This window comes from Sarcophilus harrisii, chromosome 1, assembly GCF_902635505.1.
Source record: "Sarcophilus harrisii chromosome 1, mSarHar1.11, whole genome shotgun sequence".
NCBI classification, from domain to species: domain Eukaryota; kingdom Metazoa; phylum Chordata; class Mammalia; order Dasyuromorphia; family Dasyuridae; genus Sarcophilus; species Sarcophilus harrisii.
The window spans coordinates 347,162,810-347,187,969 of NC_045426.1; the positions used below are offsets into that span (position 1 = coordinate 347,162,810).

The 25,160-nt window shown below is 34.2% G+C and overlaps 1 protein-coding gene across 3 annotated transcripts in view; it reads left to right on the forward strand.

The window, feature by feature from the left end:
• NPR3 (natriuretic peptide receptor 3) overlaps positions 1-25,160 on the forward strand; it is a 78,772-nt gene that overhangs the window by 43,070 nt on the left and 10,542 nt on the right. For all 3 annotated transcript variants that reach the window (XM_023496153.2, XM_031945880.1, XM_012541471.3), the window contains 3 exons: positions 8,505-8,640; positions 21,773-21,867; positions 24,651-24,786. In XM_023496153.2, coding sequence (XP_023351921.1) covers positions 8,505-8,640; positions 21,773-21,867; positions 24,651-24,786 — 367 coding nt within the window. The remainder of the gene's footprint in view (positions 1-8,504; positions 8,641-21,772; positions 21,868-24,650; positions 24,787-25,160) is intronic.

A 25,160-nucleotide genomic window follows, 5' to 3' on the forward strand; every position in this document is an offset into this window, starting at 1 on the left:
CTTTAATGAGTTATATGGTTTTTTTTAATCTCACTAAGTAGATTTTGTAGTGAAATTTCTTCAGATAGTTTCTGTGTTGTCTTTTCCAAACTCTCTTGCAAATTTTTAATTTTGTTTCCCCATTTTTCTTCTAGCTGTCTTTTAAGATTCTTTTAAATTTTTTCTAGGAAAGCTTTGTGTGATGGAGATCAGGTTATATCACCTTTTGGGGCTTCATCTGGAGACAATCTGCTTTTAGTCTCCTCAGGTTTCAAAATCTGTTCTTCTCTTTCACCATAGAAATTGTCTGTTGTCAGACAGCATTTTTACTCATTTATTTTAAAAATTTAAGGTGTGCCTTTAGGGAGGAGAAGATTTTCCAAGCGGTGGCAGCTGCACTGGGTCAGTGCTGATTCACTCCTGGTACTGGATGTGTGTGGCCACAGAATCTGTGAGATTCTGGCATTTCAGGGTTCACTATTGATCTTTTGTGTTTATGTTGGATGTTTTATAGCTTCTCTGCTGATTTACTGGCTTGCAACCAGAGCAGAGTGGCCAACACTGCTGTAGATTCCTGTAGATTCCTCTCCCTAGATTCTCTGCCACACAAAGTCTGTACCACCCTGGGGAATCCGCACCACCCCAGCGAGTCTGCACCGCCCTGGGACTCTGCATTGTCGGTGCTGGCATTTGTACTCAGCTGCTTGTGCTGCCTCCCTCCCATTTCTGATCGAAACAGAACCTTTTATGGTCTGTTTCCTGCCATAGATTCTCTGCCCCACAGAGTCTGCACCACCACTGGACACTTAACTGCCCTGGGATTCTGTGCTGTCTCCACTAGCATTTGTACTCAGCTGTTTGTGTTAGGCTGCCTCCCTCCCATTTCTGATTGAAACAGACCTTTTCTGGTCTGTTTCCTCTCCATGTAAAGATTGTGCTGCCCCAGGACTCTGCACTGTCAGTGCTGGCATTTGTACTCAGCTGCTTGTGCTGGCTGCCTCCCTCCTGTTTCCACTTGAAACAGACCTTTTCTGGTGATCTTTGAAATTATCTTCTGCTGATAATTTGTTATACTTCCAATATTTGTGGGTTCTGAAGGTCCAGAGCTCATACAGAAGCTGGTTTTGTAGTTAGTGTGAGGATAGTAGAGAAGATCAGAGAGAAATGTGTGTTGTCTCCGCCATCTTTGCTCTGCCCTCCTCCCTGTAAAGTATAAAGGCATGATAACCAGAATGATAATTTTAAAATAATTTCAAGGAAATATCAGTTTGCAGATGTTTAATTCATCAGTGAGAGGTGAATAGGTGGCCCAGTGGATAGAGTACTAAAGCTGGAGTCAGGAAGAACTGAGTTCAAATTCAATCTCAGACACTTACTAGCTATGTGACTGGGCAAGTTACTTCATATCTGTATGGCTTAATCCACTGGAGAAAGAAATGGTAAGAAACTCTAGTTTTTTTGCCAAGAAAACTCTATGGACAGTGAGGTACACAAGGTCATGAAGAGGTATACGTGACTAAATAACTGAACAAAACTAGTATCTCATTACTCTACTCTCTTCTATACTTGAATTACTCACCCTTTTGTCCTGATCATGCCTTGACAATTTTAACCTTACATTACCCACAACATTCTCCTCCTTAAGACCTTTACCCATGCTGCTGAATGGAGTTGGAGAAAATCACAAAACTACAATAATTGAATCCATAACAAATTTAGATTACATAATCTTAACTGAAGAATCTTAACTCATAATGCTCCACTGAAGCAAGGCAATTCTTTTATACTTTCATAATAGATCCATTATTTTACTCACCACAGCATTTATTTCACATCTTTTCATCCATTTTCAAGCTTCCCAAGATACCAACTCCTCCTTTCCTCTTAGCTAAGTCCTTACCCATATTTCACTGGAAAAAATGGAGGGAACTAAGAACTCCTTTCTGTCTTCCCAGATCTCTCAGATGTCTTCCCTAAGATCTTTCCTTTCATTCTTGTTTCATAAAGAAAACATGGACCCTTTTTGACAAATCACTTTGCATGTACCCTTGATCTCATCCTCTCCTTTATTCTCTAGTAGATCATGCTTATTATCATTCCTATTCTATCTCTAACCATCAGTCCCTCCCTCCCTATTGACTCTTTTGCTGCTATCTACAAACTAGTTCAAATCTCCTCTATCCTAAAAAAAAAAAACTTCACTTGATCTAACTATCTCTGCTAAAGCAAAGGACAAAATAATTGTCATAGCCTTCTTCTTGTTCATGGCTACATTCCTTGAGAAAGCCATAATCATTAAGTAACTCCATCATTTTACAGATAAGGAAGCTGATGTTCTCAATGATTAAGTCCAAATTCACACTGCCAATAAGTGTCAGAGGTAGAATGTGAAGCCCAATTTTTCTGACTCCAAGTTCAGCACTAAAGTTGTAGCTAAAAGGAAGGTTGGCTCATAGGTACATACTTGGATAGTCCAATGAAGGATTTGACAAATTTGGACTTACCATCTATCCCCTCAAAAAACAAAAAGTAGCATTTTATAGGACATTTGGTCATTTTGTGTTTTGGTAATTATGATAAACATAAGCAAAAAGACTATTATAAATATAATTACAGCATCTGTAACACCTCCCAAGTTAGAATATGAGAAGGGAGAGAAATTCTCCAAAGAATTTATTGTCTACAAATTTAGACAACATATATATGAATACTTTTTGGCTTTAGTACAGAAATAGCATAAAGAAGAATTGTAAGAAATATTCCAAATGTATTCCAAAATGTAGTTCAGGACAAAGAAACAAGCAAAGACCATGGTTTCTAATGTACATAGAAACCTCAATCCTATATATCAGAAATATTAAAAACTATACATAATAAGCACCAAATAATATGAAAAAATGAAATTAAGTATATCTTTTAAAACAGGAAATATAATCAATTACTGACCGATGTAATGTTTGAATCAGCTGTTCTTACAAAAACCCTATATACTTGTTAAAACAAAGGACAAAAAAAATTAGAGGAAAGGATTAAAATGAGTTAAAGTATTAAAGTAGCATGAACTTGATCTAGTTAAAGAAACTGCCAATGTAAAAATAAAAGCAAAAATGGGAAAGGATAAAGGAATAAGCATCTATCATTAACATACAGAAATAATTGACATGAAACAATCATTATGAGGAAGCTAAAAGAGTCTAGAAATCTTTTCATCTAGAAAACATTTGTATTTCTTTGCCAAATTAAAAGGTATGTCAGCATAAAGCAACAACAGTTTAAAATGTAAATTTGTTACTAAGGTCTTACAAAGAAGAAAGGTGAAATATTCCAAGCTATATTATTCATGTTGTATTCATGTGCTTTGGTTCAGGGTTCTTAATCTTTTTTCATTCAGGACCCCTTTTCACTTGAGAAATTTTTACACAACCCTGTACCTATAGATATCCAAATAGGTATGCAAATAAAATATTTATTGATAATAAATCATAATTTCATGACTGCCCACATCCAGTTAATTGACCCCATTCTACCATAGTTTAAGAAACTAGGCTTTTGGCAGGTCTAAAACACTTTAGATTGCAGAGAAGGTACCAACCAACATAAATCAAGGGGGTTTTCTTCCTGGGAAGTTCCTCATAACAATGAAATCACAGGTCCCCATATCACTACCCATTTCTTTTAAAAACAAAGAAGAAGAGTAAAGGTAAAAACAACTTTTATGAAAAAAAGCTTGGTAAATGGTCCACTCAAATCAAAATATCCAAAGAGGACAGAATGGTGAAAATGGAGAGAGAGTTACAAAAAGAAGAAAAATGCAAAAAATCGGTAACAATTATTATGGCAAACTCTTTTTAAGGAGAGTAGGGCTATCATGTTTAGTTTCTGCCATGTGAAGCAGCATGGAAGATATATGGAAAGAGTACAGGGATCTGGAGCCAGATGACTTAACTAAATCTACCCTACTACCTTTGTGACTTTGGACAAGTTACTTAAATGTTCACTGCCTCAGTTTTCTGATTTATAATAAATCAACCAATTGAAATGCATTAAGTGCCTACTATGTTTCAGGTCCTCTATTAGACACTGTGATACAAATACAGTGAATTGGAAAAAAAAACACCTACTGAAAAGCAATTTACTTTCTAATAGGATAATATATATATATATATATATATATATGTATATGAAGTTTTTGTACAGGAAAAATAAAGAGAATAAAAAGAAGTTAAATATGAAGTACTTAAGTACAAAGTAGTTTGAAAGGGAAGGCATTAGCAGTTGCCAAGATTAGGAAAGTCTTCATGTTGAAGGCAGAGTATAAGCTTCATTTTGAATTCTGTGGAGTATGGAGGAAGAAGAAATGTTATCCAGACATTGAAGAATGTCCATTCTTCAAAGACACAAGAGATGAGACATGGAGCATTATTTGTGGCAAATAGAAAATAACAGTTTGTCTGGATTACCAAGTACAAGGGAGTAATATAAAATAATCATGGAAAGATTCAACCTGACAAGATTATAAAGGACTTTAAATGCTAAAAGAAAATTTTATATTTGATCCTAAAGGCAATCAGGGAGTTGATTACATAGGTGAGTGACAAAATCAGAGTTGTGATCATGTAAAATTGCTTTGGCAGCAATGTTGAAGATCAACTGGAGTGTGGAGAAAAATGAGGTGATTAAAAAACCATTGTATTAATTAGGCTAGATGTTAGGAAGGAACTGTAAAACTAAGGGATTCAACTAGATAGCTTCTAAAGTTTCTTCCAACTCTTGGTGTGTCTCAGGTTGCTTATTTCTCCATATCAAAGATTTCCTCCTCTTCCCCAATCACCCAAATTCACAGGCAGAAAGTGAAGGCTACATTTCAGCTGCAGTCTCTGCCTTTGCTTCTGCAGAGCTGGTGGTTCAAGATTGCATCTTCAGGGCAGAAGAACACATTATAACATAGGTGGTCATGTTGCTATAACAAGGGAGTTTCTACCTTCTCCTCCTAGCTGTTACTACCCTTTACAAATGCTTTTCATTCTTCGTGGTGGGGGAGTTTGGGAAGTGAACTTTTTTTTTGAGGATTCTTTGCAAACCTTTTGCAGAAGATAGAAAATTTGTATCCTCACTGAAGGCTGGGAACTAGAGATTTATAGTAGGAAGACAGAGTCACCATATTGTTTATTTCAGCACATATGAATACTACAAAGTAAGAACCAGGCAAGATTTTATATTGCTTTAAATTTAAATAGTTTTCTTCTGATAAACACTAAGTCATTTACAGGTGTTCTCTAGATTTAAGGATCCTGGGGAGTTAATGACAAGGACCATTTATGCCTACTTTAGAGAAGAGCTGAGAAGTATCTTTCTTTGCTATTATGTGTTAAGTTGCCAATACAAGCATTAAGGATTCCCCTGAATGTAAGATTGTTTTATAAGAGAGGGGAGGGGAGAGAAAAAGAGAGACACACACACACACACAAAGAAATATTAACATTTAGAAATGCTTTATTTCATAAGTTACTAGCCATCACTCATTGCTACAATAAATTATTATGTTACTACCCTCTCCTGAAATACCTAGTGTAACTGATGAATGTTATTAGTAAAGAAACTAAATGATGAAAATCCCATTCTTCCCAATACTATAGTAAAGATTCTGACCAATTTGTTGCTTATATCTAGCAAGGGTCAACACAGGAAAAATATGGTAAAACTATGGATAACCTGTATTAAATATGTTCTAACTTTGAAATGTTAGAGCATAATCTCATTCCTCCCATGAAATTTCCCCAGATTGAATGTAAGAAAGATAATGACTCCTACTTCATTCCAATGATAAACAATTAACTACATAGTACAAATATTTATCATTCCTGATTTGACTGTCATCCTTGGGCTATTTCTTCATTCACTTATATAATCTCTGTGCACTTCTATGGTTATTCTGTTTGTCTCTGACATCACTATTGTATGGCTTAGATGGTAACTTCCTCAAACATCTGCATTATGTTTCTTTAATGTTATTTGGATAGTATTCAGCATCAGCCAAATCAATTTAGGTATTTAGGAAAGGTTTGTTTATAATTGAGGAAATATTTTCTAGGACTGAGAAGTATGAAGTCCATGAACAGGTTATCCAGAGGATCTCTTTTCCTGAGGCCAGTGAAAATAATTCAGTGCATATTTAGGTGCAGTCTCACATAGAAATTATTTTTAATTTCCTTATGGTCTGCTGATCCACCGGGAAAGAGAATTTCAAGAACAACTTGATGTTGAAATGCTTTTTTCCCCCTTCCATTTTTCCCTTTGTACTTCCATATACTTATTTTCTTCCTTAAAACATCAAATTTCCAATATCTAGAATGTGTTAGGAGGCATTCCTTCCATTAAAAAGCAAACCTAAGTGTGAGGATTTGCTACTTGTGAAAGAATCTCAACACTAGGGTTTTGGTTCTGGCTTGAGGTCTATGAGGTAGGTGTTATGACAGATTTCTGGTATCAAACAGTGATGCTAACAGGTCTCCACCCACAGCTGGCCTCACCTGTGCTAATTGTGTCCCTAGAGGGAACGAGAAAATTAGCCATCTGTAGAGAAAGAGGGGGGATGTGTCAGATTCACTTGCAAATTAAGTTGGATTTGAATACAGCACTAGAAATGAGAATCCAAATGGACTGTTTTCCTTCAGTATTAAATCTTTCACTTATTTATTTTTATATTTATGTTTTTATATAGATATGCTGTTTTCCCCAATAGAACATTAATTCATTGAGGACTTGAAGTATTTTGCTTTGTCTTTTTATCTTCCATAGCACAGGGCCAGATACATAGGAGATGCTTAATGCTTGATTGATTAATCAGGAGAAATTAATTGCAAGTATTTTCATGTACATTAATCTTATGTATGACACAGGAAGTTCCAACATTGCAGAGAGCAAGAATGGGATACCAAAAAGAGGGAGGAGATTCTACCATGGGAATTTTTAAAAATTGAAATTGTTAAAGTATACCTTTTTTCCCCTTTTTTTAGATATTAATGTGAAGACTCACAATATAACTGAAAGGCATTTATTAAAATTTAATTACTTTTTCATACCAAAAGAAATTATCTCTAAGACTCTGATTGCTCAACTGAAAATTTCATGATTCCTTGGAAAATCTGTACACGATACTACTGGGTTTATATCCCAAAGAGATTTTAAAGAAGGGAAAGGGTCCTGTATGTGCAAGAATGTTTGTGGCAGCCCTCTTTGTAGTGGCCAGAAACTGGAAACTGAGTGGATAGCCATCAATTGGAGAATGGCTGAATAAATGTGGTATATGAATGTTATGGAATATTATTGTTCACTAAGAAATGACCAACAGGATGATTTCAGAAAGACCTGGAGACACTTACATGAACTGATGCTGCATGAAATGAACAGGACCAGGAGATCATTATATACTTCAACAACAATACTATATGATGATCAATTCTGATGGACCTGGCCATCTTTAGCAATGAGATGAACTAAATCAGTTCCAATGGAACAGGAATGAATTGAATCAGCTACACCCAGTGAAAGAACTCTGGGAGATGACTAAGAACCATTACATAGAATTCCCAATCCCTCTATTTTTGTCTACCTGCAATTTTGATTTCCTTCACAGGCTAATTGTACACTATTTCAGAGTCCTATTCTTTTTGTACAGCAAAATAACTGTTTGGACATGTATACTTATTTTGTATTTAATTTATGCTTTAACATATTTTACATGTATTGGTCAACCTGCCATCTGGGGGAAGAGGAGGGGAGAAGGAAGGAAAAATTGGAACAAAAGGTTTGGCAATTGTCAATGCTATAAAATTACCCATGCATATAACTTCTAAATAAAAAACTATAATAAAAAAGAAGAAAATCTGTACATTAAGTTCACAAAAGATAATTTTACACCAGTCAATATTGGCCCTTTGCCCCTCTTTTTTCCTTATATGCTTTGAGGTAGTGATTTTAAGATGAACTCAACATCTAGTGTTAGAAACTTGGAGATTTGTTCTTATCCCTCCCAGAAAGCCATTCAATAACTGACAAAGTAATGGAATTCAAATATGAATTTAATGATTAAACTCAGGCATTGTAATACTGTGTAGAAGTAAAGAGTTCCCAGGAACTTTAAAGCAGAAATGATAGACCCTAGGGGAAGCTAGGTGGTACCACATTGCACAGAGCATTGGTTCTGGAGTCAGGAAGACTCATCTTCCTGGAAATCTCACCTTAGACACTAACTGTATGATGCTGGGCAAGTCACTAAATCCTGTTTGTCTGTTTCCTCATCTATAAAATGAGTTGGAGAAGTAAACAGCAAACCACTCCAGTACTTCTGTCCAGAAAACCCCAAATAAAGTCACAAAGAATCAGACACAATTGAAAACAACACAACAACAATACATGTTTTCCTAAGGCATAAATTGGGGTAATAGTCAAGATCCTAGTTAATATTCATTAAGAGAAATAATATGGCACTTGGTCTCAGCTAACTGATATTATTACCTTTTCAGGTTAACATGTTTGTGGAAGGATTCCATGATGCCATTCTTCTCTATGGTCTGGCTTTACATGAAGTGCTGAGGGCTGGCTATAGCAAGAAGGATGGAGGAAAAATCATTCAGCAGACTAGGAACAGAACATTTGAAGGTATGAATTCATTGTAGCATTCAGAACAGAGTTGTAAAATTTGAGTTCTAATTGATGCTATAAAGAATTGATATGAGAATCCCCTCTTTGGTCAGAGGCACAGGTCTAATGTGAAAAGAATTCATGAACCCGAAAAGTTTGATTGGAAAAAGGGAAGTTTATTGACACTGAGAAGTCAGCTTTGCTAGAAAGGCAGACTTCTGAGTGGCAAAGTCCTGTTAGGGAAATAAAGGGCTATAACTGAGAAGAAGGTCTCTTCACAGGGGCAGGTATCCTGGTAGGCAGCTATGCCAAGAAGAGAGGTCCCTTGACAAAGCATACTACCTTGGACTTCTGCAAAGATTTGGAGTCTAGAATTGGCCTTTATAATAGTCTGAGGCCAAGATTTCCAGTTGAAAAGAGAGCCAATGCCCCCAGGCTTAGATTCTTCTCTTGGAGTTTCAAACCACTCAATATCAGACCCAGATCTCCAATTGAATGAAATTCCTGAAGATCTGGCTACCCAAAAGATCTATGGGGAGTGATTTGCCCAAGATCTCCTGTTGAATGAAGACACTTATCTTAGAACAAGTTTTTCTAGAAAGTATGCTTCTTTCCAGACTTTTTGGAGTTGGAGACCCCAAATCTCCCTTCTTTTACAGGGGACACAGTTTCAGAATAATTATTTTACAGACTAAAGGGGACACAGTTTCACACCTGTCATAATCCCTATTCTATTTGGGAAAAGTCATCTGGCCTTTTCTCTCATTTTTCTAATTTTAAAATGTGAATTATTGTAGACTCATGGCCTACTTCATACACCTGTTGCAAAAACAAGTGAATTATCTGAACAAGTGATATACAATTAAAGATAACACAATTTTTGTTTACTAAACTGAGGAGCTATTCTTTTTTGGACAAAAGAGTGACTCCAAGTCTTGTTCATATTGAGGACAGAATTATCATTCCACTGACTGACTTAAGTAGAGATCCCTTAGGATGTTTTCTAATCTTTGCTGTTACCATGGAGTAAAGACTGCTTTTTATTTTTCTTAAAAGTTCATTTTTCAGGTCTGAAAAAGGAAGAAAATATTACTTCCTATCTTAAAGATGATTATTTTAATATAAATCAGGTCAGTGTAATACGCCATTCAGCCTGTGATGCCCAAGTGCTTCAGAGAGTCATGGTATTATGGATCTATCCAGAATGAGAGTTGAATACATAGTCTAGAGGGAAAGGCACACACAGCAAGACATAGCATTTAATATTGCTTCTTACAAATGCATGCAAGTTTTATATCAAAATTCCCATTTATCATGGTGCAAGTTATTTACTTTGTGATGTCAACTCACATGTGTTACAGCAAAAGCTCAAAACCTCCCCTGAATAGTAACATATACTCCAGTGGATAAAGCATATGATCTGAATTTAAATCCTGAGTCTAAATTACCCACATGATTGGTGATGTTAGTTCATCTCTTTAGACCTTAGTTTATTCATTTGAAAAATGAAAGAATAATTCTAGAATATATCTTATTCTAGATCCTACAATCCTGTAACTTTCATTTCTTTCCTAGATTTTAAAAATACTTTGTCCTGGTCCATTTTTCTAGTTCTATACTTATTACTTATGCAAAAATGTATAAAATAATCTAGACAGATTAAAAAAAAAACACATTCTTTAGGTAATTCTCTCCTTCAAATTCATTATGATTGTCACATTAACGTATCTCAAATCCCTTCTTTATCTTTGAAAATATATGTGATCCACCATTTTGATTCACATGGTATTAGGTTTTGGCAATCCATAGAAGATGGGAGATTGGGTAGTTTGGAGAAATTAGAATCAGGAAAATTCTAGATTTAGCACTGTCCCTTCTTACTTGCTGGAACTCATACAAATTCCCTATCCTCTGTGAGTCTGTTTTCGGATTCATAAAATGAGGAGAATATGATATTTGTACTACCTTCCTTATGTCAGTTATAAGAGAAATACTTTTTAAAACTCTACTGTAATTTTACAATATTCCCCAAGTACAGTAAATCATAAAGCACTTATATGTTTTATCCATTCAGGGTCTCAGTTATAAATATGTTTTTGGACAAGTAACTAAAATTACAGTTTATAAAGCAAGCTACAAATAAGTCAAAACATAAAACCAAATTTTATTAATATCGTCTGTTTTTGCATTACCTTACATTCTCCATGCATCCCTCTCATTATTCCAGAGAACCATCCCTATAACAACAGTGACAATGATTACTGAAAAAAAAAAAAAGAATAGGAAAAATCAGCAAAACCAACCAACCCACTGAAAAAAATCTGATACTATATTCAGTATTCTATATCTCTGGACTCTCACCTTTTACCTGCCAAGAGTTGGTGGAGGGTTTTTGTAATTTGTTTTGATTCTTTTTGTGTTATTGTTTTTCCCATTTATATTGTTGTATATTTTTTCCCATCTCTGTTTACTTACTTTATGCCAGTTCATATGTCTGTGCTTCTCTGTTTTTGTCATATTACCATTTCTTACAGCACAAGAATATTTAATTGAATTCATAATCATGATTTGTTTAGTCATTCCCAAATTTAAAGGCATGTACTTTTTTTCTACTTCTTAGCTAAAACAAAAAACAAATGCTGTTCTAAATGATTTTATTATAAATGGAATCTTTCTTTTGTCAATGTCCTCCTTGGGATTTATGTCTAGAAATGGAATCTCTGGGTCAAGAAGTACAGGCATTTTAATTATTTCATTTGCATTATTTCAAATTGTTTTCCAATATAATACTAATCTACAGCTTCATTAACTCTAATCGGCTGAGGCTTGAGTTGATGCACTGAGGTCCCAAGCACGTGAGGCTTAAATAGTAATTGGACTACACTCTATTAATATACATACTTGGATAAAGAATCCCCACCCACTCACCCACCCACTCTGTGCAAGTCCTGATGTGTTGTATAGGAAATGACGATTTTGGTGGGTGGAGGCAGAGAGAGACAGGAAGAGAGGCGGGGAGAGATTGGGCCTGGGTGTCATGCTTGTAGCTGCTGGTCGTGTGGCTGCTGGTCTAGCTAGCTTCTTGACTCAGCTACACACATTGCTATTGCCCATTCTCTTCCACCTCCGATCTTTCTTCACTGAGAATAAAGACTGACGATTTTCCCCTAACCTGAATTCCTGACTCAATTCCTGGCTGATTTTAAAATACGCGGTTTTCACAATTAACAATGAATTAGTGTGCTTATCTTCCCATATTCCTTCCAAAATGGACTATTTCAATCTTTTATTATCAATTTGTTGGGTATGAGATGAAACCTAAGTGTTATTTTGAGTGAACATTTTTAAGATTTTGCTTCACATAGTTTTTGTGAGGAAAGCATCCTGTCAACAAGTCAGCTAAGCTAATATTTATTTTTTTTAATAATAGCTTTTTATTTTCAAAATATATGCAAAGATAGTGTTCAACATTCACTCTTGCAGAACATTGTGTTACTAATATTTCTCTCCCCCTTCTCCTACCTTCACCCCTAGACAGCAAGTAATCCAATATATGTTAAACATATATAATTCTTCTATACATATTTTCACAATTTTCATTATGCACAAAAAAAAAATCAGATCAAAAAGGGAAAAAATGAGAAAGAAAACAAAAAGCAAGCAAACAACAACAAAAAAGGTGAAAATATTATGTTGTGACCCACATTTAGTCCCCATAGTCCTCTTTATGGATGCAGATGGCTCTCTCTATCACAAGTATATTGAAATTGGCATGAATCACCTCACTGTTGAAAAGAGCCATATCCATCAGAATTAATTATCTGGACTAATGTTTAGACAACATCTAGTTTATTATTGGACTGAAATTTGAAGCCTCTCTAGTGAATAGAAACTGCCTAGCCCTTGAGAATCCCAAGTCACCTGTCTACCATAATAAATCATCCAAATAGGGATTTAGTGGAGAGAATTGTTAGTGAGAAGCAGTATGGTCTAATAGTAAATGTGCTAGACTTAGTGTAAAAAGTTGGGAGTTCAAATCCTGGCTTTGACACTTAACTAGCTGTGGGACTGTGAGTCCTAATCTCATTTATAAATTTTCTCAATTTTATAAAAAGAGAATAATAATTCTTGTACTAGAATTTATCTCATAAACTTGTAGGGGAGTAAACACCTTTTAAACGTATCTCATAAGAATTGTGGCAAGGTAAACACCCTTTAAACCTTAATGCTCTACACAAATCTAAGCCATTCTTATTTTCCTGTTACTGTGCTATTCTTTTTTAATTCCCTTTATGCAAGATATTGCACAAGATATTGTTTAAAAGCCATTATAGCTTGTTGAGATCATTTTTTTCTCTTTTTCTAGGAGAAATAACTTGATTTTTTTTTTTTTTAGATTTGATGAATGTTACTTGTAAATTTTCTTCATCTCCCTAACCATCTTTCCAACCAACAAATTTTAATCTTTATTGATAGCCTGGTCTCTGTACAAAATCACACAATTAACTAGCAATTAACTGTCAATTAATTCATTCAGTATTAGTAGTTGTTGTTCAGTCATTTTTTCAGTTGTGTCCAATTTTTTTGACTCAATTTGGGTTTTTCTTGACAAAGATACTGGGGACCTTTGCCATTTCCTTTTCCAGCTCATTTTATATGGTAGATTCAAACGGAAAATGAATGCCCTGACAATATAAGCTTTATGTTCTGAGAACAAAATTCTGCAAATATATTTGACATTTTGTATATCTATGCACATACAAGTACATAAAATATATTCTTCAACTTCAAAATAGCCATGATTTCATAATGATTTCAAATGAAAATGTCAGCTCTTTTATCAAAAAATATTGTAAAGAGTCTATTATATCTCAAATATTGTGCTAGTCAACAGGAATAAAAGTACAAAGAATACCTAGTTGCAATTACATATACATTAAATACTTATAAAAATCTGTACACCAGAAATATAAACCAAATATATATGAGTTCTTAAATACAGTATAGTTTGCAAGGGTAAAAAATAATAATTGGGAAAATCACTGAATTGGCTTTTGGGCAAAAAGATTTTATCCATGGCCAATCTTCAGTTGATTAGTTTGTACACATTTAACTAGTACGGTCTGAATATGGACCATATGGCACATGCTTCTTATCTAGATGGGCTCTGCCAAACTTTGCACTCTGCTAGCATTTCCTTCTTAAAATCATCCTATAATGAGGAATTGGGGGATTACTCAAAGAGATGATAATATGTATATGTGTGCATACATGCATACATATAAATACACATAAATATATATATTTATAGGTTTGTATGTTTTCACACACATAGGCCCAGATAAAGTACCAGACCTAAAGTTAAAAAAAAAAAAACAAAAAACAGCTCATTTTCCTAAGGTCAAATCTGGCAAACCATTGTTTGCCTCAATGGCTCCCCCCTCTGCAATAGCGTTTTATTTTTTTCAAATACATGTAAAAATACTTTTCAACATTCATTATGGTAAAACTCTGTGTTCCCAAAATTTCCTTCCTTTTCTTACCTCCTCCCTCCCCATGGCAGCAAGCAATCTGATATATTGCCTCAATTTTTTCATATGTAAAATGATCTGGAAAGGATATGACAATCCTTTGCCATGAAAACACCAAAAGAGGTCATGAGTAGTCAGACAAGACTGAAAAATGACTGAATAACAACAAAGAACATATTGAGAAAAAGATACTTTACTTTTGAATGATTTATATTATAATTATTAGGCAGTTTTAAAATGCTCATTCAGTGTTATATTATTGCAATAAATCATTGATTAGTATTAAAAAAAAAAAGAAAGAAAGAATGCAAGCCTGAGGTTGGGAGAAATGGGTGCTAGTCCTGGCTCTGCCATTAAATCGTTCTGTGACCTTGAACAGGTTAGTCAGTTCCTCTGAGCTTCAGTTTATAAATTAATGAATTGAAGGACCCAGGACTCCAGTCCACACAAAGATTTCTCTCTAATTCTCCACAGTTTCATTAGAGTTTCCCAGTTCTTTTGGATTAACTGCTGCAAAATATTAGATTTTTTTTAGATCCTTACTAAACTTTTGAACTCTATTCTCTCATATTTCAGGGTACATGCCAAAGTTCTTCATGACTCTTCTGTCCTTTTTCACAAACTTTATGATGATAGAGTCTTTACCACCCTACCCACATCTAATTCCATTTCTATCTCAGTAGACAGCAACTCCTTGTTGGTCAGCACTGGTTCCCAAATAGTCATTTCTCTTTTCATTTCTTCCATCTTTTGAAGGATAATATTATCAGTAAGCAGATCACAAATTTATCAGTTGCTCTGCTGTTGGCGGTTGTGTTCCCCATGGCCCAGCAGAACAAGTTCAATCTTGCTTTCATGTGCCAGCTCTTCAAATACTTGAAGACCACTATCATCCCTACCTTGCTTTATGTCTTCTCTTTTTCAAGCAAAATATCCTTATGTGATAACTAATTATATGGCATAATTTCCAGGCCTCTCACTATTCTGGTCACTCTTCTTGAATATGCTCTGGTTTGTTGATGTCCTTCGTAAAATGTGAAGTTTAAAACTGAACATTATACTTCAAATGTGTTCTGACCAGGGCAGAGTAAAGTATAAGCCTACTCATTCTGAATATTTTGTCACTTAAATCAAGTTCAGGTCATGTTAGTTCTTTTGGACACCATTTCACAACTTTTGACCCATGCTGAGTTTAGAGTCACTAAGAAGCTCCAGGGATTTCCCCCTCCATAAATTGTTGTTTAGTCATAAATTTACTCTTCTGAATTTGTGTTCTTTTTTAACCCAGGTGAAATGGTTTAAATTTACTTTTCATTGATTTTTACCAAATAACTTTTATCTTTTTGTTCTAGCCTGAGATCAAGAACTTTCTGAATCTTGATTTTGTTATCAAATATTATCTGTCCCTTTCAACTTCATGTCATTTATAAATTTGATAACTATTACATCTGTGTTTTCATAATATCATTTGTAAAACAGTTAAAAAGAGAGGAGTCAAGAGAAAGCCCTTATAGTACCTAGATTCATTTCTACAGATTGATAATGATCAAACTCATCCCTCTTTGAACTCCAAATCAATCTAATTGTACTATTGTGCAATGCATGATATTTTACCAGATGTCTTGTTAAAATACAGGTACAGTATGTTGATGGAATGTTCATGATTTACTTTATCATACAGAATACAGGATCACCTTTATATCATGAATAAGCTTCACTATTAGATTTCAGTGACGGATATTGTTGTGATGGAGAGATAGTATAATATAGTAGAAAGTGGGCTTTATAAGATATAAAAAAAACGACCTCAAATCAAGGCCAAAAATAAAAATAAAAAGGAAATTTAGTTGGATGGGATGACCTTTTCTTGATGAACTCTTGCTGGCTTATAGTGATAATTGGGTTCTCTTTCTAAGTAATCATAAATTATCTGGTTAGATAATATGCTCTATAACTTTATCAGAAATCAAAATGAAGCTTATCAGTCAATGGATTTAAGAATCATCTTCATTTTTTTAAAATTTAAGGCGACATTCTATCTACTTTAATGCAGTAGGCTTTATCACATAATGGCTGTCTGATCCTGAGCAAATCATTTAAACTTGGTGTCCTCAGGGTAACATTTTTAAGTATCTATGTTGTACAGTTGCTGATCTGATTTGCGTTGGTAGTGAGAGTTTTCTAATTGAACATTCATCTGCTCAGACTTGAAAACTAGATTTATAGGTCTAGATTGTCCTCTATATCATTCCCATCCCCAAAGTACTACAGCCCATCTCTTAATCTCCATTTTTCTTTTGCTGAAGCATTTTGGGTTAAGTGACTTGCCCAGGGTCACACAGTCAGGAAATGTTAAGCATCTGAGGTCAAATTTGAACTCAGGTCCTCCTGACTTCAGGGTTGGCACTCTATCCACTGCACCATCTAGCTGTCCCTCTCTATGTTTTTTTTTTTTTTGTCAAAGCACCATCTTGAATTATATCCCAAATATTCTTTTTGTTCTCTGGGTTATATTTTTTCCAGATCTTGTGACTGGGATTTATTGTTAGCAATAGCTGTAGCTCTCTTATCATCTCTCTTCTTAATTTATACTTATTTTTTTTTTGGTTCTATAAATCAAAAGATCATTCTCTCTCTTTTTTTTTTTAGAGAAATCAGGAATAAAATAGGAACTGATTCTGCCTCTTCTTTTTATTGATCTCAAATCAAAAAATATTTAAATGCCTATTCCGTGACAATCACTGTGATTAGCACTATAGAAACAGAATACTTGAAAAAATCCCTAGTGGAAAAGAAATTACATTATAATAAAAAAGACAATAGCAATCTCTATAAGCATATGTAAAATGAATATAAAAGTTGTTGAACTAAATAAGATAGTTTGATAAGGGGCATTAGCAGTTGGGGGATCAAGAAAGGCTTCATATAGGAGGGAGTGCTTGAGATGCAACTTGAAGGAGTCTCTGAGGCAGAGCTAAGGAAGGAAAACATTCCAGACATAGAGGGTGAATGATGAAGCTTGACACAGGGCAGAGAGTTGTGGGAACCCCTTCGGGTTGGTGCAGATCCTTCGTAAAAGAATTTACAAACTAGAAAAGTTAGACTGGCAAAAAAAAGTTTATTGGTACTGAGAAGTTAGTTTTTGCTAGGAGGCTGACTTCCTCACCTCAATTGTTTGGAGACAAGGAAGCTAAAAGACTTCCTGATCCTCCCTTTTCATGTTCTTCTTTCTCATTATACAACCCATATTCAAAAATGGTGGGAAATTCTTTCTTTGGGGGAGGAGAAATTAATATTAATTGACTTATTAAGCAAGTGCATTCCGTGCTTGCAGTTAACTTTCACCCACTTCTTGTTTTGGGTGATTTTTAAAAATCAGTTTATCAATTCACTGGCACACTATCTTGTTTTGTATAACTAAGTTGGTCAGCTCTCTAAGTCTTTGTCCCTATATGGAAAATATAATTCTAGAGGTTTCCCACAAGTGGTTAGGTGGTAGTGTATAGAAGATCATGCCTGAAGTCAGAAAGCCCTGAATTCAAATTCAGCTTCACTCTGGGGCAAGTCACTTAATTCTATTTGCCTCATTTTCCGCATCTGTAAATGAGTTGGAAAAGAGAATGGTAAACCACTTCAAAATCTTTGCCAAGAAAACTTGAAATGGGGTCATAAATAGTCAGACATGACTGAACAACAGCATATTTGTATCAAGCTCATTCCCTTCTTTCATATTTTTAGTTTGATCTGACTTTTAACATTTTTGAAATTATTTCTCTTAGTTATTCATCCTCAATTACCTGACTTCCCTTCTCTCAATTTTTTAAATTTTTGTTAGTAAATGAGTTCCTTGAGTCTTGGATCTTTTTAGTTACTCCCCTTTTCTCCTTGGAAGAAATGTCAAGAATGATACAATGCAGATCAAATTGATACCTGCTATGAATGTTAAGGACATGACAAAAAGTGATTTTTAAAGCTATATAGGTAGCAATAGGAAAACTCATTGTATTTCTCCCAAAATAAACCTTCTTTTTTCAAAATACCTTTTTATTTTCAAAATACATGCAAAGATAGTTATCAACATTCACCCTTGCGAATCCTTGTTTCAATTTTTCCCTCCCTTCTTCCATCCTTATACAGAAAGCAATTCAATATATTAAACATGTGCAATTCTTCTACACATATTTCCACATTTATCATGCTGCACAAGAAAAATTAGATCAAAAAAGGAAAAAAATGAGAAAGAAAACAAAAAGGAAGCAAACAACAAAAAGGTGAAAATACCATGTTGTGATCAACATTAAGTCCCCATAGTACTCTTTCTGGATGCATATGACTTTCTCCCTTCTAAGTCTATTGGAATTGGCTTGAATCAATTCCTTGTTGAAAAAAGCCACATCCTTCAGACTTAATAACCACATAATCTTGTTGTTGTGTACAATGTTTTCTTGAATAAAACTTAAATTTCTTTTTTCTTTAAAATATATCACCATTCTTCCAGTTTCCAGGGTTTATAAATTCAGTGTTATTTTTGATTCCTGACTTTCCATGAACCCAAATATCTGATGAGTTGCTAACTCATGATATTTTATTTCCACAACATCACTTACATTCAACTCTTTCTCTTCTACTTGCAAAGTTACAATCTTTTAATTGCCAAATTTAATGGCCTTTTGTCAATAGTCATCCTTCCTGATTTTTCTGCAGCCTTTGATGCTTTGATGCAGCTTTGATAATTATCTTCTTTTCCTTGACACCTTTTTCTCCTTAAGTTACCAAGGCTTTCTATCTTGGTTTTCCTCCTGATCACTCCTCTGTGGTTAAAGGCTAATGTCTCCTGGGGCTCTGTACAAGACCCCTTCTCTTTTCCCTCTATACTCTTTCATTTAGTCATTTCATTAGCTCCCATGAATTAAATTATAATCTCTATGCTGATGATTCCAAATTCTATTTATTCATTCCTAACCTTTCTGCTGACAAGTGATCTTATTCTTTCTCACCTTCTCCATCAGTTTACTTCTTATATTATTCCCATTCTCTTATTTGTCTTTAATTTCTGCTTGTCTTCTAGCTGTTTCTCTAATAGATACAAACATACCCACGATTCATTCTCAAAAAAATCCTCACTTGATCCATCCATCTCCACTACCATTCTGTATTTCTTCCCTTTCATGATTATAGTCTTTGAAGGCCATCTACACTGAGTGTCTTCACTTCCTCTTATATACTCTTTAATGTTTCTTAACTCTCTGCAGTATTGCTTTTGACAGCTTACAACTGAAATGTCTTTCTTAAAAGTTTTAAATGATTTTTAACTGACAAATCTGGTTGCCTTTTCTTGTTCCTCATCTTCTTGACCTCTATAGCTTTTGACATCATCTAGTACCTTTTTCTCCTTAAGATTTTGTTCTTTCTAGTTTTTTTTGACATTGTTCTCTTTTGGTCCTCCTACTTTTCTGACTACTCCTTCTCTGCTCCTTTTCTGGATCTTTATCCAGGACATGCCCAGTATCTGTGGCTGTCTTCCAAGCTTCTGTCCTGGGCCTTTTTCTTTCCTTCTATACTATTTTACTTGATAGTCTCATAAACTCCACTGTTGTTATAAGTTGTTATATGAGTTAAATAAGATAATATTTGTAAGATGTTTAACATAGTGCTTGCCACATAGTAAGTATGATATAAATGCATCATCATCATTATTTTCTATTAAGCAATTGTCTTTGCTATGTAGAAGAGTCTCAGTTCTATTTACACAACTCTAAATTCTCCCCTCACCAAGGCTAAGGATTATTTAGCAAATTTGGAATTTAGCAAATTTGGACTGTGATTGATTTCTTAAAGTATTTGATAAAGAGGGTGGTAAGAAAGTTCAATTTCATCTTGATGAGAGAGGTCAGAGTGAGGAAGAACTAGAAATGTAGCTCATTTCTTGAAAAAGAGTTTACCTTAGACAAATTGAGGTGAAAGGTAATGTTACTTATATTATGATCTTGATAGATCTCACCTTTTGAAATTTTCAGTTCACTAACCTGCAACCCTGTGAATTTTCACTTAGCAGTCTCACCTTGCTTCTTGGCAGATCATTTAGGAACTGTAATGTAGTCTGTGGTTAACTGATACTTCTTTATGGTGTATGTATCCTTAAATGAATGCAACACATTTATTAGTGCATCAAAGAGCTGCATGTAAACTTTGCTTGACACTTTGAATAGAAAAAAATCATAGTTGAAGATAGAGAATACAGTTTTGAGTGCTAAGATAATTATAACTGAAAAATCATATTGAGACCTAAGGGCATGACATCTGGAGGGCCCAAAAACTTTCAGTAGTTACTTATTACTAAATCAGTTAAAAAACTCCTGAATTTGACTTTAGAGACTCTCAATAGCACTGCATCAATCTACAGTTCCAGTCTTATCTCCCATTCTCTCTCTCCCCCCTCTCCCACTCCTTATATATTCTTTATTTCAACCAAACTGGACTACTTGGAGCTTTGTCCAATCAAGTCATGCTGACTAAAGGTATATAATCTGTGTCCATATTCTGTACTTGCTTGCTTTCATGTGTAAGTCCTATCTATCGAGTCTCTTTAGATTTTGGTTCTTTTGTGAAACTTTCTAATTTCCCAACTCTAGTAGGAAAAAAAATTTTTTAAGAAAAAATGTGACAGAAAACATGATTTTTCTCTCTTCTGAATGTTTACATTAGTATTTGTACATTTCTTACATATTTATCATATTCTAATTTGTTTTATAGTTACTTGCATACTTATGCCATCTTCATTTGGGAGTCACTGAGATATCATGGCTACAAAGCTGGCCTTGAAGCCAGAAAGACTCTGCCAAATTGTTTAACTCTTTAGGGACTATAGTTATCTAACCTGAACTGGAACATTTTCCTTACTGGAATTCCTATACCAATGAAATCATACTATCCTCTATTACTCTCTTCACAACAGTATCATAACATTTTTGAAGACAAAGAGCTTAATTTTAATTATCTTGGTATAGAATTACAATGCATTGTGCCTTGAACATATTAGTACCTATTAAATATTTTAAATGAATGAATGGATATAAAAATTATGTCTTTTAAAACTTAATCAAATCATAAGACCCAATCCACCATGGTTCATTTAGTATAAACAATGACATAGTCATATCGGGAACCCAGAAATATTTATCTTCTTCTTTGTCTTTGTATTAACACTGGCCTCAAAAAATCTGAGATGATTTTTAATAACTTTTCAATTCACCCTCAACATAAGCTCTGTAAATGTAGATCAATTTTTCACTCAACAGTTTTAATATAGTATTCTCAGTTGGTATACTTCATTTCTGAAATAATTTCAAGTTCCCTTTCTCTCCAATATATTTCCAAATTAAGGTCACATTTTTTTTTCTTTTTAAAATAAAAAAAAATTGTTAAGAATTCAGGAATATAGAGACACAGATGAACTTACAGTTTCTTTACAAATGCCAACAGAAACATCTAAGAGACTTATGAGATTTTCTCTGGTATTTGTTATATAATAAAGAAAATTGTCAATTCATTTTCATGGTTTTTTTGGGAGAAAATTATTTTAAGTAACTGACTTCTAGCTCTTGGTATATCATCTCCAGGTATTGCAGGGCAAGTATCCATTGATGCCAATGGAGACAGATATGGTGATTTCTCTGTGATTGCAATGACTGATACAGAAGCAGGTACTCAAGAGGTAAGCATGTGAGTCTTGTTGAGTCTTACTCAATTCCAAGCATTACTAAATTAATTTCTTTCCTGTTTAATGAAATGAGCTTTCCTAAGTGAGTGCCAAGTGCAAGGCTAGCTGGTTGGAATACTATTTTGTCATACCACAACTCCCAGATGATCATGAATCAGGCCTTCCTTGTTATATGTAAGAAAGTGTGCTAGACAAGAGAAATGTTATGGAACTGTCTTTTTTTTCTTCATTAAACTTTGAGGACTCTCTGAGTAAAAAAAAAAATAGAGATGGACTTTAATGCACCAAAAGACAAACTGATTGAATAGTGTTAGTATAAACCTGACCTTTTGAGTTGAGATAGTAATTCATTTCTATAATATTACTTGAAATGGAACTGCAAAGGGCAGGAAGCCTGCCTGGAGATTTCCTAAGTATGTTCCCATTTGATAGAGAAGTGAATAAACTGAGAGTAAGGAGTTGAAAGACTAGGAGAGATCTTTGCCTCTTCTAACTCTTCTCAGTGAAAAGAAAGTCTAATTCATAAACTTTTTGTTTGGGGGATTCAAATCAAAAGAATACCCCTAGGCTGGAATTTGGGTGGGTGAGAAGTGCGTTATTTCAGTTTATGGCTAAAATGAAACTTGGAATCAGATAGGAAAGGTTATGATTTCTCCAGAGAACAAAGCTGCTCTGAGAGATAACTCAGGCTGGACATGGGGTTGCACATAGGGTAAGGGACCCCAAAAGTCATGGCTACAAGAAGAGCCAGCTAACTTGAACATACCAAGAAAGTTATCATGGAATCTAGGCAGGAAGCCTTCTATATAAAGATGTTTTTGATGGTACTTGGTTTCAACATTGCTTCAGGAACTCTTTATTTGAAAACGATCAATCCTCTAATCCTTATGAGTTTGAATTATACTACAAAATGCTAGATCTTGAGGTTAACATCATATTTTTAAAAAAATGACTAAACCACACAAGAGGATACCCATCAGTTGGTAAATCCCTGAACAAATTGTGTTATATGATGGTGAAAGAACTTTATTGTACTATAAGAAATTATGAGAGGATGGCTTCATAAAAACCTGGAAAGACTTACATGAACTGATGCAAAGTGAAATGGGCAGAACCAGGATAACATTTGAATACGTCAACAGCAATATTATAAGAATAATCAACTGTGAAAGACTTGGATAGTCCAATCCAGACAAAAATCCAAGACAATTTCAAAGGACCCATGATGAAAAATGCTATCAACTTTCTGAGAGAGAATTGATGAACACTGAATGCAAATTGAAGCATATATATATTTTACTTTCTTAATTTTTGCTTTTGCTTGCATGACTTAAGTGTATAATTATCATATTATTTGCCTTTTTAGAAAGAGTGAATCTGGAACTCAATTTTTTTAAAAAAAATGAATGCTATAAATAAATAGAAGCTTTTAATAAATGACTAAAACAGAAAAGGACATACATATTCAACACATAAATAATTTATCTTCTGGTGAATAAATTGCTAATATTTTAGCTGAAAAACTGTTTAGATGCATATGGTATATACTATTTTTGGAGAGAAAATTTATCAAATTGCAAATTGGCATCTAAAGAATCAGCATACCACATATGCAAGCATCTGATACTGCCATCCCTTATCTCCTCATGCCTGGACTATTGTGTTTTGTAATCTCAAGTCTCTCTCCACTCCACTTAATCATCTATTTAGCCATCAAAGTGATTTTTTCTAAGGTTCAGGTTCAACTGTGTCACCCCTCTTCCTCAATAAATTCCAGTCTAGCCCTAGCACCTCCAGGATCAAATATAAAACCCTCTTTTTGGCATTCAAATCCCTTAATAACTTACTCCCCCCCCCCCCCAATTTTTTCCAGTCTATGTATTCTGGACAAGTCATTTAACCTTCATGTAACCTCTCACCCTATTTCCTTATCTGTAAAAGGAAGATATATATATATATATATATATATATATATATATATATATATATTCTATCTTGTGAGAGTCTTGTAAGGATCAGATGAAGTAGTTAGTACTTAGCACAATGCTTGACAGAATAGATGTGATATAAATGTTAACTATTATTATTATCATTATTATTTTTGTACCTTATATTCCTACATCTCTGCCTCCTGGCTTCCCTGACTTCCTTCAAATCTTAGCTAAAATGCCACCTTCTCCAGGAAGCCGTTCTTTTTCCCTTTGATTACTAGTACCTTCCCTCTGTTGTTTAATTTTATTAATTCTATATGTATTTTGTTTGCAGATAGTTGTTTGCATATTGCCTCCCCCATTAGATTGTGAGCTTCTCAAAGGCAGGAACTTTCTTCTGTCTTTCTTTGTATGCCCAGAGTTTTTTTTTTTTAAATTAAAGCTTTTTATTTTCAAAACATATACATGGATAATTCTCAACATTCACTCATGCAAAATCTTGTGTTCTAAATTTTTCCCTTCCTTCCTTTCCCCTCTCCCCTAGACAGCAAATAATCCAATATATGTTAAACATGTGCAATTCTTCTATACATATTTCCACAAATATCATGCTTCACAAGAAAAATCAGATCAAAAAGTTAAAAAAAAATGAGAAAATAAAATTGTATGGCCAGAGTTGAGCACAATGCCTAGCACATAGTAGACACTTAATAAATATTTATTGAAACATATAGGCAAGGAGTTTAAAGTATATTCTCTCAACTAATAAGGCAGAACTGTACATTTTTGCCTCCATAGGAAAAATATATTTTTGGATTTGACTTTCTTTTTTTTTTCTTTCTATAGGTTATTGGTGATTACTTTGGAAAATTGGGTCGTTTTGAAATGAGACCAAATATAAAGTATCCTGGGGGACCTATAAAACTGAGAATAGATGAAACCAGAGTTATGGAGCACACAAACTCTTCTCCTTGTAAATCATGTAAGTTTAGTAACAACATGCCAACCTCTTCTCTCTACAAAAACAATAAATCAGAATGAGAAACTGTCATAATCAATGTAAAGAATTTATTAAGCCGTCCTTGTCAACTTGGAACCAATATTAGTACACATACATAAAATAAATAAAGCATACCTGATTGCTGTCTTCCTGTAGATTACATAGCTACAGTTCCCTTTGTGACTGACAATACAAGATTTAAAACTATGGTGCTTGTTTCTTTACTTAAATGGCATAGGGAATATTTATGAAAGTTGCATCCTTACTATATGAATAATTTATACTGAAAGTTCTTAATCAGACTGGTAAATTGAGATTCAGTTTTTTTAAGTACTTGGTATTTACAAGTATTTTAA